Below are 12,729 nucleotides of genomic sequence, written 5' to 3' on the forward strand. Positions count from 1 at the left end.
AGAGAAGAGCAGGGCATTTCCGAACTGGGCCCACCTCTGCGCAATGTTTGCATAATTCCGATACTGCCTGATCAGCTTCTAGGCAGCTACCGTAAAAGTCTGACCAACAAGAGTGCACAAAATTACAGTTAGAAGCGCTACGCCGCTAGTGCAATTAGAATCCGATGAAAACGAAATTTATTTATGATAAAAAAAACTCCGTAAAAACCATTGTGCAACAATTTTAAAAAAATGGAGACGTTTTATATATTTGCAAGATTTCAAGTCTAGATGCAATTAGAGAGTACTCCCTCCGTTTCATAATTCTTGTCTCAAATTTGCCAAAAAATAAATGTATCTATTTCTAAAAAACGTCTAGATATATGTAATATTTCGACAAGAATTATGAAAATGATTCAACTTTATCAAATGCCACTCATCCTTTTTGCTTCCATCATAGTACTCCATAGGCGAGGGACAGATACAACGAACAGAATTATGCTAACCATAAAAAAAAAAGCGATGCTCAGAGTGCACCTTCCAAACTCCAGTCTGAATCGCAAGCAGTGTTCAGTTCGCCGACTGACAACTCGGGCCTGACTGTGATTGCAACCATCTCAGGATAAGGCGAATGAACTTACAAATGTGCATATCCAACATCGATCTTCGTCCTGGCCGACGAAGGATGTGTTTTTCGCAGTATTTTGCCATAATCAGGTATTGAGTTCTGAATTTTATTACTCCCTCCGTCCCATAAAGATTGGCACGGATTTAAACCAAGTTTAAATCCGTGCCAATCTTTAACTCCGTCCCATAAAGATTGGCACGGATTTAAACCAAGTTTAAATCCGTGCCAATCTTTATGGGACGGAGGGAGTACTCAAGTTTAACTGCACATGTCAGACCGATATTTATCCCCATTTCTACCTTTCAGGAGGCAAAAGCTAGCGCGAGATTTACCTGCAAGTAGATGCAACCATACAGGCAAGAGGCGAACACAGCAGCATCGTTTCTTCATGTGTACAGACAAGTAGATACAGGCAACACAACACACATCTAGTGAAGTAGTGATGATCATAGAACCCAAAGAAGCACGTTAGGGGATTTCTTCATGTATTTCTCAAGACTCCCTAATTCTGCTTCTCAGGAGTCATGTTTTTTATTACCATTATTTTTAAAGTTGTTACATACTTTAATGTGTGGAGCCAGGCCATTCCTTTTCCAGTTCTACCTTTTCAGGATCCTTGATTCCTACCACGTCCAAACCCAAATGAAAAGGCTGGCCCGAGATATTAACTGCAACAAGATGCAAGCAATGCAGAAGCATCGGTGCTTTGAATAAAGTTGCACTCTGCATATAGCTATCATCACAAAGTTACCAAAATGCCTCCAGAATCATATCAGGTAACAAACACATTTCAAATATCACAATGGAAGTTGAAACTTCTACAAACGGGAAGTTGCAATGACAAAAACACAGGTTTATACATGATGATATATCCTAAGATAAACAGAGACATGGAAAACATGGAAAGTTATTGCATCACCTTACGAGAATCTCATTTGCTTCCGCTCCAGGATGCAAACTGCCTACCAATCTATTATTAAGCACAAAAATGAACACCACAGCCATGTAACTGCAGAGCTTACAACATCAGAAAGCCCTAACTCATCACTTCCTGCGGGCCTCTATAGCCTTCTTCAACTCCTCAGTTGCGTCACTGGGTCCGCCATCAGCCAGTTCCTTACCATTCCCATGGAGTTCCTGCTTCACAGGAAATGGATGTTGCGAAGGTGGCGATACCGTCGGCATCCTTTGAGCCTCACCTTTACAGGGGATTGAAATTGCTCGGCTGGCACTGACCTCAGCACGCAGGCCCTCCACAGCATGTCGAAGCATGATGCTCTCACCATTCAGGGTCTCCAGCTGCCTCTTCACCAATGAGAATTCCTCTCCCTCTGCTGCAGATGCTTTCTTCCCCTTCTTGTCCCCTTCGGCGCTCAGATGCGCCAGTGGCGTGTGCTCAATTGTGATCTTGTTCATGACAAGCAGCGGCAGCTTGCTGACAGCAAGGTTCCCAGCCTTCCGCCCGTATCCATCGTCAGCTAGTGCTGCCTTGAGCTCGGGTGGCACACGCAGCCCCCACTGGAACCGCAGGCTGGCCTTGTTCCACAGTGGCAGCACGCTCCTGGTCGTAAGGCGCATCCCGGACAGCAGTGTGCCCACTCCACCGGCGCTCCTCCCAGCTGCCACAACGTCGGATGCGAACCCGTTACCGTTCCCATTCCCGTTGAGGGAGAATGCCTTGTGGTCTTCATGATCACGGTCGTCGCCGTTGGAGAGGTCTGCCAGCTTGTGGGGCGGCGGCAGTGCGGGGGCGTCGGAGAGGGGCGGAGAACGGACGGAGTTAGCGAGGGAGAAGTCACCGAGCCGGGGCTTGAATAGGAGCGAGAACGCGGGCGGGTTGGAGGAGAGGAGGTTGAACTCGGCGGACAGCGCGAAGGGGGCGCGGATGGGCGAGCCGAGCGCGCCGAGTCCCGTGCGGACGGAGAGGGCGAAGGGCTGGAGCGGGTCGTTGGGGTGGTACGAGAGACGGAGCGCCGGGCCGGAGGGGAAGGCGGTGGAGAGGTCGAAGCGGAGGTCCTTGGCGTCGCTGCCGGCCGAGACGCCGGAGAGGAAGGGAAGGCCGAGCACGCCGATGGGCACCTTGGCGCGCAGCAGCGGCCGGTCGTCGTCGCGGAATTTGATCGACGCCTTCATGGTGGGGGTGGGAGACTAGGGTTAGGGTTCGGGGCGGCTGGATTTGGGGATCTCCGCGATTCCAGAATGAAGGAACGTGGTGGCGGCGAGGTATTTGAACTGCGGGGGCGAGGGGAATTTGGGGGCGGGGATTACGCCATTTCGGGTGCCGGAGAGGGAGACGGCGGCGGCCACGGCGGAATTCAATTGTGGGAGGAGGGGGAATGAATTGAAATGAAGTGGATGGGGGCGGAAGCGGAACGGGATTGGGTTGGAATTGGATGGACCATTAATTTCTCATTTTTAGCTCGCCATTTTACTCCCCACGTTTTTACCGGAGATCACGTCTTTGACCCCAACAGTGCTTTTTTTACGCCGGCTGGTTTTTGGGTTTGAGACAGATAAAACCAGCGTGCTCATGTAATTAGCTGGTTTTTGGTTTTTGGGTTTGGAATTGTAATTAGGTTGTCTCCAATCTCCGCAAAATAAATATATTTTGCCCATTGAGGAAAATTAGAGAAAAAAAGGAAAGCTTTATCGAACACTCATGTTTTTAAAGATATACACCCAAACATGACATGCATATCGAGTTTGGTCACTAGTTTGGTTTGCCGGCTTGCCACTTGATAAATATGGTGAAATTGTTGCTCATTCTCTCACGATAAAATCACACAATGTCAATCAACCTTCGAGATTTTAAAAAGTCTCGTGCTGTCCAATCTAACATGTGAAATCCTAAACCCTTAAACACACTGAAGATATAGAACAAAAAAACTTGTGAATTTCTTCAACTCGACTGTTGCATGACTCGACGTCGACAATTTGTTAATTGTCCTATGGCTATTATCTTCTCTTGTGCACCAACATTGGATTGTTCAACAATAAAAGAATTTTTTTGTTGGATATTCATGAGATCGAAAGAACATCAATTGTTGCTTTGCTCCATGACACATTGTTTGAAAAGTTAAAACTATGTTACAACTAAGGCTGATTTGAAAAGATATGAAAATTACAAGTAAAAGATGTCGTGGTTTACAAGTGTGATATAGGTCTAAACAACATTGTTTTAAGCATTGATAAATCGGTGGATGCATGGACAAGATGCCTGACAAAATCTGCTACCTAGTCAAGCAAAATACTATCGCTAGAAACAGCTGAGCCCAGGCGACCAATTTCGATGGCCTGCATATGCTACCTGGTCAGGACGTCAACCAAACGCTTTGCATGCACATGTTTGGCTGCCATAGGCTAGACATAGCATGAACGCAATCCAAACAAGCCCTTTTTCTATTTTAAGAGCCGTCTCAGAATCTTGTCACCACGGGTGGTACGTTTGGTTTGAGCTAATTTTTTCATACCAAATTTTTTGGTGAATGACAACAAATAGTCGACAAACATTCAAGCAAATACCAAAATTTTGGTCAATGATAAAAAAAAAATGGCATTGTATATCCAAACCAGATATACCCCCGCATGTCATGCAACCATTTGTAACCTTTCCTCTTCAAAACTGATTAGCTCTCAATCAATTCCTGGGATCAGATCGAAAAGAAAAAAGAAGACATAGATCGTCAGCTTATAGGCCCAAACACTCGCTAACGATCGTCTCTCCGAAACTTGCCTTGATCCAAATGAAACACTTTCCATCTGAGAAAGAATTAGTACAACTCACAGCTACAAACAAAACTGTCCTACCACTATACCACAGCAAAACCATATCCTGTACAAATTAACCAAAATCACTATACTTGAGTTCCCTATTCCACGATTTATCATGCTCAAAGAACAGAATCACTGCACGGCGGACACGGCGCGCGCGAGCCTGCGCGCCGCGAGCGACGACGGCCCGGCGGCGCCCCACCGCACGCCCTCCTCCGCCTTCCACACCCCGTCGTCGAAGTTGCGCGCGTATCCCTCCGAGTCGTACCCGCACCCGGCCGCCACCCTCCCCCTCCTCCTCCTCCTCCTCGCCGACGCCCCCCACCGCCGCGCCGCGCACAGCCGCGCCAGCAGCCCGCGCCTCAGCGCCGCCCACGCTCCTCCGCGACGCCAGCGGCTCCCGGTCCCGGAGCCGGACAGGGACAGCCTCTCGTACGACGTGACACCCATATTTGATCACCGACGGATCGAAAAGGACTAAACCGACGCTATGTTTTCTCTCCTCTCGGAGCGATGGAGTTGGACTAGCTCCCGGGATCGCGGGTGGCTTTATAAACGTGGCGAAGAGCATCATGAAGGCGACGGACGACGCGCGTTTGGTGCTCTTTCGGCCAAGCTGGGCTGCGGGGCCCCGGTCGGTCCGGGGACAAGGACTTATCCTCTGTTTATTCTACTCTTCTCTAGCTGCCAAATGGGCCAACTGTTAATGCCACCCCAAGGCTAAAACTAAACAAACGGTTGTTCTCCAAGGTGGCACATTGGCAAAACCATCATATCATCCCCAGACGTGTGTGTACTTTTTCTCAAGAAGAAAAATTCTCTCCTCCAGACGTGTGTATAAAGCGGCATAAAGTGCACACAGGCTGTTCGATTGCATTTGCTGGGCTTAACCGGGCACCACCCAAGGCGCCACTGGCTGCACTAACATTTGTTTACGAGAAAAAAAGGGTCCGGAGATTATAATCCTTTCCGAAGTTGTTAAGAAACGGGGCGGCGGGGCGCGTTGTTTATGACATCAGTTGGCAGGAAATTTTCCAAGTTGTTCCAATTAGCTGGAACAGCGACACAAACCTGGTATATAGGAGTATACTAGTAGTGCTGTGCTAAAAATAGTAATTTTTGGCGAAATGATACTGGAACATTCATAGAGCCAGCACAGAGCTGGTCTAGCGGTTAACGACTTATTAGCATAGCTGGTACGTTGTACCAGGCGACGACAGCCGACAGACCAGCTACCATCAGCTAAGACCCATTGCAGCTCTTCTAGATTTCCCATAATGCAAATAGGGAAAGCCTTAATTCAAAATTAGCCACTAATGACTAATGCACTAATAGGGATTGCCGCTGTTCTGTTTACACACACTTTCAGAACATCCTGTACAAAAGAATCCAATTTGAATCAAAATAAGGCTTGCTAATCCAGTACGCAGTTATCTCATCCACGCCTAGTTCACCCCTCATTTCTTTGCCTTGGAGAAACGGAGGCACCTATACTTCTCTCCGCTGACTGTAATCTCAAGGGCCCCGTCTTGGTTGTCTTGGTTGGAAGCGGTTCCCATGAGGACGCTCTTTTCCTTCTCTAGGTTCTCCTTCTCCATCTTCAGCCTCGCCTCTTGCCGTGCAATCTCAGCCTGTGAAAAGATGCAATTGGAAATGGTCATGCTCACAGGCCATTAGCAAACTGCTCGTGTTATCAATTCATTTGGGAAGGAATGTAATATAGCTTTATTTCTGACATACTACGTTTTATTTCTGTTGGAAAATCTTTGATAAGATCAAGAAATTTTTGTTTAAATTTGCTCTAGCTAAATTAAAACATACTAACACGTTAAAATCTGAAAAGACCTAGTATGACAAAATATAGTCATTGCACCGGGCTAACAACACATAGATAAAGACTAAAATCACTCTTAGATGATGAACCGGAAAGCATTCAATTGATCAAGCACTTCATGTTCTGTATCAAATACCTTGTTATAGTCAAACAGATAATTATTAATAAATCTGTATTCTTCGTGGACATTTTTGCAGTTTGTTGCAGGTTCACATACTATATATATCATGTTGGAGATCAATGATTTTGTTTTTAGGAAAAAAAATAAGATGCACAAATGCGATGTTTCGAAATCATGTGCGCCTACCCATAGAAGCCCACAGCGAGTTCCCTTCTCAAAACATGCCCTTTTTAAAAAATTTACCAGGAAATTACCCAATGAACCGAATAGTGCTCAGCATATGCCAAGAGACCAGCATATCTTTCTGATATCACAACACGAGATACAGTTGCATTCCACAAATATCTCAACGGCATCCCAAGTGATCTCAATGGCATCCTTTAGTATTCAATGAGTTGTGACCAGACCATAAAACAAGCAACCAAATTATTTAAGAAGTATTCTGTCCTCTCACAAGTCACAACAGCAGGTAATAAATTAACAGTCTTACTCTTATATTGGGGCAATCTTATGCACAGGCTCACAATTTGACATCAACACCAAGTCGCTAAGGATCTACTCCCTCCATTCCATAATTCTTGTCTCAAATTTGCCCAAAAATGGATGTATCTATTCCTAAAGAGCGTCTAGATGCATGTAATATTTCAACAAGAATTATGGAACGGAGGGAAGTATCAGTTTAGGAATTGAGAGCTGTGAAAAAATTCAAACCAGGATATCCCCCCTTTCATTACTTCAAATTGAAAACCATCACATGTGCAGGCACTCCCATCACTACAGTATATTGGACAAATCATACTGCAAAATTTTAATGCCTGCGCAAGAACCTGACCACTTCACATCAAGAGGTCATTTACCGAATACCACAGCAGCCAATGCCCCTCAACCTCGGGCCTCACAGATCACCATGGAACAAGATATCAGTAAAAAAAGGTATATGAGAATTTCACCCCAAAGCGCAGTGATCAGTGATTAACCAACAGTTCAACAACCAATAGAAGTATAGAACAAACACCGTCTATCAAATTTATCTCCCTGAACTCCTTCCGGAGATCGAGCGACTACACGATATTATTGATAAAGTGCAAATGCACCATCATTCAGCAACCGATTTCTGAAGACCTCAACACAGCCAAATGATTCACCCGGGAGCTATATGCACGCCGTATTAGACCGATGGGGGAAGGAAGGAGGGAGTAAGAAATGGGGTCGTTACCTCCCGCCGGGAGAGCTCGGCCTTCCAGGCGGCCTCCCTCTCGGCGACCTCGCGCTCCCGCTCCTCGATGTAGCTCTGCATCTCCCGCTCCTTCATGACGCGGTCCTGGATGTCCGCGTCCAGCGCCTCCTGCAGCTCCTTCACGAACCTGTCCACCACCGCCTTGATCCGCACAGACATCTCGCCCCCTCCCCTCCTAAACCTACACAGGTTGCAACCTAACAACAAAGCGCTCCTCCTCTCTCTATTGGCGCCGCCCCATGGCGATCCGCATGGGTAGCGGCTGGCTAGGGTTCCGGCGTCGTCGCCTGGCGAGATTGGTGGGCGCCGAAACCCGCAAAGTCTCGTGCGCCGTTTGGGCGCTAGCGCCTGGGCTGTGTGGAAGAGAAGACGGGAGCAGGGTCCATGGACAGTGACTCAGCGAGTCAGACTCGGGGATACGATCCACGCCTCCGCAAGCTTCTACCGTCTTCTGGCTGGGAAGACGTATTTCCAAGATACCGTCAGCGCCCTTCGCAGACGTACAGTATAGAAACCATGCTGTGCCTTGACACACAGTACTTGAGCGATATGCAGCTGCAGGCAAAAAGGATTAGCAGCAGGCCAGCAGCACAGGAAAAATTGCAAAACAAAGAAGGAAAAAAGAAGAAGAAGCAAGCAGCATCAGCATCACAGGAATACCAAATGTCAAATGTGCAGGAAATTTATGATAACCACAGGGTTCAAACGACGACACAGGAATGAATAATCCAGCATCCTGGTTCACGGCGTCCGGACGACAGACAATAAAACGACGACCACAAAATAATAATCCACGACGACAGTCTAATGATCCACGAAACGAAATAGTCTAGGACGACAGATTAACACCTAGATAATAACATCTAGTCAGGTTCTTCTTCTTTCCTTCTTGCAGAGAGTTCTACGGCAGTCAAGTCAAAGCTAAACTGGCCGCTGATGACGGCGCACGGATGGAGCTCACTTCCAGGACATGCTGGAAAGGCCCTGATTCTGGGTGTTGTCATTGGCGGTGGCGCCATGGTTCAGCTGGTTTCCAGCGGCACTAGAGGACTCGCCGCTCGGCCCGGCTGCCATGGCAACGGACAGAGGAACAGGAGCGATGGGTTCGGCGACAGGAGTAGTAACGGCGGGTACTGCCATAGCAGCAGAAGCGATGACAGGCGCCATCTGCGGTGGTGCGGACGATGAGGACGGGTCAGACGGAGCTCGCTGCTTCTTCGGCGCCTTCTTCTCGGTGGCGGTGTCGAAGCTTCCCACTATAATCTGAGGAAATAATTAAGGATGGTGGTTAGTCATTTCTCCAGTGTGCAATGCCTTTGGTAATTGAGTAACATAGGTGGCTGTCAATGGCATGAAAAGTCTTGGGAGGAAGGGAATTGTAAATAACAGTCTGGCAGATTGGTGTCCCTTATGCAGTTGTACTAGTGAGAAACAGAACCATGAAGCTACATTCAAATTCAAGTTTGAACAGAGTGTCCAAATAGTATCAGTCAGATAGGCATGTTCTTTTGAAAAACAGCATGAAACCAAAATCCAGTACATGAATATTGTGCTGTTATTCTCTATATTTTGTTTAAAAAAATCTATGTATCATTCTCCGTGTGATTCAGTAAAGAACTGGAGAAACTCGAAGACAATGAAACAAAGTTGTACCAAAAAAAGAGTGCACTGTTTGCTAGTATGTGAAAAAAAAAGATTAGCAGTTATAATGAACGAACTTACATAATAAAGTTCTAGGTGAAACTATGACTAATAAATGATGAATAAGCATACAGGCTGGTGTGAGGAACAGAATAGACCTGTATTGGTGTAGCAGCAGTCAGAAGTCCAGCAACGCCGCCACCCAAGACGCGGCCATTAGAACTTGCCAGTGAAACACTGAGCCCACCAGTTCGACTACGATGGCCTCCATTCTCTGACTCAAGGAATGATCCAGACAGTGACAGTATCTCAAATCGGCCCTGTGGCAGAAAACCAGAAAATACCATCACTTACTAACCTTCGCTATGCTATGCATACTATCTACTGTCAATATCTTTCAGCACATCCGATGCTTCAGTAAGATCAGACCTCTTAACATCACGATATTTTACCATATTAAGAAATTCACCACATGCTATCTTGATAAGTTCTCACAGTCGAAAGTACTGTACATACCTCGTATGTGACCGTTCCACCTGAAGTATCAGCTTGGCGAATAGTCACATTTGATATGGCACCATTTGCTGAAAGAACACAAACTCCACGAGATCCATGCTGAGAGAATGACATAATCTTTGCAGCTACATCCTGAAAAGCAGCACACAAGTCATCGCCCCATGAGAAATCTATCTTCTTAAATGATATCTCAAGTCTGCAACCTACTCTTGCAAAAATTATAAAGCTATGTGTCTCTATAGAATAGCTCCCAAAAGAAATTGTGATACGCAAAAAACTAACAATGATTAAGATAGCAGGGAAACTAATAAGATCCGGTCAAAAGAAAACTAATAAGATAAGCATCCCGAAACATTTTTTTTTTCTTTTGATAAATATGCCAACAGATGGTCAGAATGCTATATTACAAAGCAGAAGATAAAAGCCCGGTGAATAAGATGCCTACAGGCACCACCCAGTCAAAGAATCATATTATGCATATCACTATACGAGTATACACCAGGTGTTTTTTTTTTGCGGAGGATGAGTATATGCCAGGTTATGAGAAAGAAAAGAATAAAGAGAAATTGCATTGAGCTAATGTCAATCAATCATAAGCATATAATAGTAGCACGAGATTATATTTCACAAGTTCAGTACACAATTAATAACTACTGCCTCAGTTCCAAATTCTAATATGTTTTGGCAAGCTAAAACAACCTACCAGAACGTCTTATAATATGGAACAGACTGAGTACAATACAAAATGAACAACTTATGGTATGTGCTCCAAATAACATGCGAAGAAAATTATAGAAGACATTGCTACAGTGAATAGGTTGATGCAAAAGTAATATGCTGGTATATTCCAAGTGAATCGCCAAATTAGAAAGATGGCAATAATACTAAAAATGTTAAACCTTACTTGAAGCTAAATCATTTAACCAAATGACAGATTGCCTGATCAAAAGCTAGCAGGTGGATGAAGTAATTCAGAAGTCTTCGATGAAAAATACATAAAAAGAAAGAAAGTCAAGGATTGAGGAACCTTTACCTCTCCAGCATTAACACAAATAGCATGAGGTGTAAAGTGAGCTCCTACAAATCCTGCCGAAAATGTATTACAATCAAGATGATGATCAAGCACATGTACAGATCTCAAAAGAAGCACAATGAGTCAATGACACATGAATAACTTTGACTAAACAGACATAAAAAAATCAGTTATATGTTAACATCAGCTGAACAATGTAACAATCAGACAGTAAAGACTCGTGACTATGCATTACATCGAACATCACCGCAATAATTTAATTAAACAAGCTTATATGACATTTGCACTAAAGAAGGGGGTTCCAGTTTAAAAAAGCAAGAAGGGCATAACAGTAATTTCTCGACAAATCAACCTGCAGTGTGCATACAGTACAACATCCCAGATCTAGACAATCAGCAACTCCAGAGCCTAGGCAGTAATTTTTCCAATTTCTGAACAGATAATTAAATTAAGAAAAGGAGGCGAATAATTCCTCCAAATTCCCTGTTCTTGAGCTTGACAAAAATAAGACGAAACTTGAATAAAAATGGGGTAAATTAGGGAGATTTACCTGTGGTATCTGGAACAGACTTTTGCTTCTTGACCTTGTTGGTGGAGCCCTTGGGCCGTCCTCTCTTCTTCATGCCGACCGGCGCCGCCGACGGCACAGTGCCCGCCGTGTTCCTGGCAGCCGGCGACAAAGTTCCAGAAGCGCCGGGCGTCACCTCCGCCGGATTGGGCACAGGCACCAATGCAGCCGACATGGAGCCATCGCTGTCTTCGTTGCTTGGTTGGCCGCTCTTCTTCCTGGCCATCTCCTCCATGTTCCCCTGGTGCTCTGGGGAGCCATTGCCTTCTGCGGCATCCGCGTCGGGGCCAGCTGCCCCGTCGCCGCCCCCGCTCTGGTTCTGCGCCGTCTGAGCGTAGTAGGGTCTGCCTTCTGCGGTGTAAGCCAGGTGCATGTTCTGCTGCATGGGGTTGGAGGACGGCGGCGGCGTCTTGGGCAGGCCGAACGGCTCCCGTCCGGCCATCACTCCTTGTTGCTCCGACGACGCCCTGACCTCCATCATTCCTTACTAGGAAGAAAGCAGAGCTACTCAGAACAAACAAGCTTAGGAACCGCAAAAACCATAAACCCCGCACTGCTCGAAGCTCGAATTCTTGGACGACGAACAAAGGGGAGTTTACAGCGCAGGCTGGTGGTATGTTGGAATGGGTGGAAAGCCGTAAATGACGGGAAAATGAGGAAAAAATAAAAGAAAATGAGCTGGAAGAAACGGTAAACCAAGCTAAAATGGAAAAATAATGTGGACTAATTAAAAATTCTACGCGTTGGTCTGGATTGGCCAAATCCCCGCGGGAGCAAGGAGGCCGCAAAATCGCCAAGAAATTACAACAAATCAGGATAATACTTTGAGAATACAGACAAAAGACAAGAAAATAAACAGGGGAAAAGAAGGCAGGAAGCGAAGCTTCACACTCGTATGCGGAAAGAGGGAGCTCAAGAGTCCTCGCAGGCCACTACAACAACTCCAAACAGGGAGAAGGGAGAAATTTTGGGGATTCCGCTGATCTCGTACGTAATTTCCCCCTCTCACGCGCTCTCTTCCAATTTCCTCTTTATTCTTTTGCTTTTCTTAACTCCCCTCCAAGCACGTAATCTTTTGAGAAAAGAAAAAGGATTTAAATTTGGGGATTAAATATGGGCAGGTAAGTGAAGCACGTCAGGATTGCATTTTGACCCCGAGTGCTTATTATATTTACTTTGTGACCTCCCCTGCCTTTGGCTTTATCCGGACCTGCAATTTTTCTTTTGCTGTGTTTGTTTTTCACTGTGCACATGGACCTAACCAAAAGCCTCCGCTTCCGACTACCACATGACAACTGGCTAGCAAAACCATAAATTAGGCACCATGCATTTGTTTGACTAGATTCATATGGCTTTAAACTATTTTGACCAGATTTATGTGTTTTTGAAAAGTTTCCACCA

The 12,729-nt window shown here is 45.7% G+C and overlaps 4 protein-coding genes and 1 long non-coding RNA gene across 5 annotated transcripts; 1 reads left to right on the forward strand and 4 right to left on the reverse strand.

The window, feature by feature from the left end:
* The first annotated feature begins 37 nt into the window (after window positions 1-37).
* On the forward strand, window positions 38-1,203 carry LOC112272517. The gene is made up of 2 exons (XR_002966473.1): window positions 38-696; window positions 914-1,203. It is a non-coding gene; the product is annotated as an uncharacterized LOC112272517 (long non-coding RNA).
* Window positions 1,204-1,377: 174 nt separating this feature from the next.
* LOC100825556 lies at window positions 1,378-2,980 on the reverse strand. The gene has a single exon (XM_003578284.3). The coding sequence runs from the start codon at window positions 2,738-2,740 to the stop codon at window positions 1,652-1,654; it is 1,089 nt and encodes a 362-aa protein (XP_003578332.1). The 5' UTR covers window positions 2,741-2,980; the 3' UTR covers window positions 1,378-1,651.
* A 1,318-nt stretch (window positions 2,981-4,298) lies between these two features.
* On the reverse strand, window positions 4,299-4,906 carry LOC100825871. The gene has a single exon (XM_003578285.4). It carries the CDS (start codon window positions 4,826-4,828, stop codon window positions 4,511-4,513), a length of 318 nt encoding a protein of 105 aa, XP_003578333.1. The 5' UTR covers window positions 4,829-4,906; the 3' UTR covers window positions 4,299-4,510.
* A 571-nt stretch (window positions 4,907-5,477) lies between these two features.
* On the reverse strand, window positions 5,478-7,942 carry LOC100826185. The gene is made up of 2 exons (XM_003578286.4): window positions 7,550-7,942; window positions 5,478-6,009 (listed from the first exon to the last, which is right to left on the reverse strand). Exons 1-2 carry the CDS (start codon window positions 7,727-7,729, stop codon window positions 5,836-5,838), a joined length of 354 nt encoding a protein of 117 aa, XP_003578334.1. The 5' UTR covers window positions 7,730-7,942; the 3' UTR covers window positions 5,478-5,835.
* A 285-nt stretch (window positions 7,943-8,227) lies between these two features.
* On the reverse strand, window positions 8,228-12,439 carry LOC100826497 (AT-hook motif nuclear-localized protein 7). The gene is made up of 6 exons (XM_003578287.4): window positions 12,220-12,439; window positions 11,311-11,815; window positions 10,761-10,813; window positions 9,728-9,859; window positions 9,370-9,531; window positions 8,228-8,833 (listed from the first exon to the last, which is right to left on the reverse strand). Exons 2-6 carry the CDS (start codon window positions 11,807-11,809, stop codon window positions 8,528-8,530), a joined length of 1,152 nt encoding a protein of 383 aa, XP_003578335.1. The 5' UTR covers window positions 11,810-11,815; window positions 12,220-12,439; the 3' UTR covers window positions 8,228-8,527.
* Window positions 12,440-12,729: the final 290 nt, after the last annotated feature.

Source organism: Brachypodium distachyon, chromosome 4 (genome assembly GCF_000005505.3).
Source record: "Brachypodium distachyon strain Bd21 chromosome 4, Brachypodium_distachyon_v3.0, whole genome shotgun sequence".
Lineage (NCBI taxonomy): Eukaryota > Viridiplantae > Streptophyta > Magnoliopsida > Poales > Poaceae > Brachypodium > Brachypodium distachyon.

Coding starts and splice junctions, on each gene's coding strand:
- LOC100825556 (XM_003578284.3), bottom strand. CDS start 2,740: ATGAAGGCGTCGATCAAATTCCGCGACGACGACCGGCCGCTGCTGCGC.
- LOC100825871 (XM_003578285.4), bottom strand. CDS start 4,828: ATGGGTGTCACGTCGTACGAGAGGCTGTCCCTGTCCGGCTCCGGGACC.
- LOC100826185 (XM_003578286.4), bottom strand. CDS start 7,729: ATGTCTGTGCGGATCAAGGCGGTGGTGGACAGGTTCGTGAAGGAGCTG. Junction 6,010..7,549: donor CCGAGCTCTCCCGGCGGGAG/GTAACGACCCCA, acceptor ATCTTTTCACAG/GCTGAGATTGCACGGCAAGA.
- LOC100826497 (XM_003578287.4), bottom strand. CDS start 11,809: ATGATGGAGGTCAGGGCGTCGTCGGAGCAACAAGGAGTGATGGCCGGA. Junction 9,532..9,727: donor GTGGAACGGTCACATACGAG/GTATGTACAGTA, acceptor TTTCTGCCACAG/GGCCGATTTGAGATACTGTC. Junction 8,834..9,369: donor CTGCTGCTACACCAATACAG/GTCTATTCTGTT, acceptor TTATTTCCTCAG/ATTATAGTGGGAAGCTTCGA.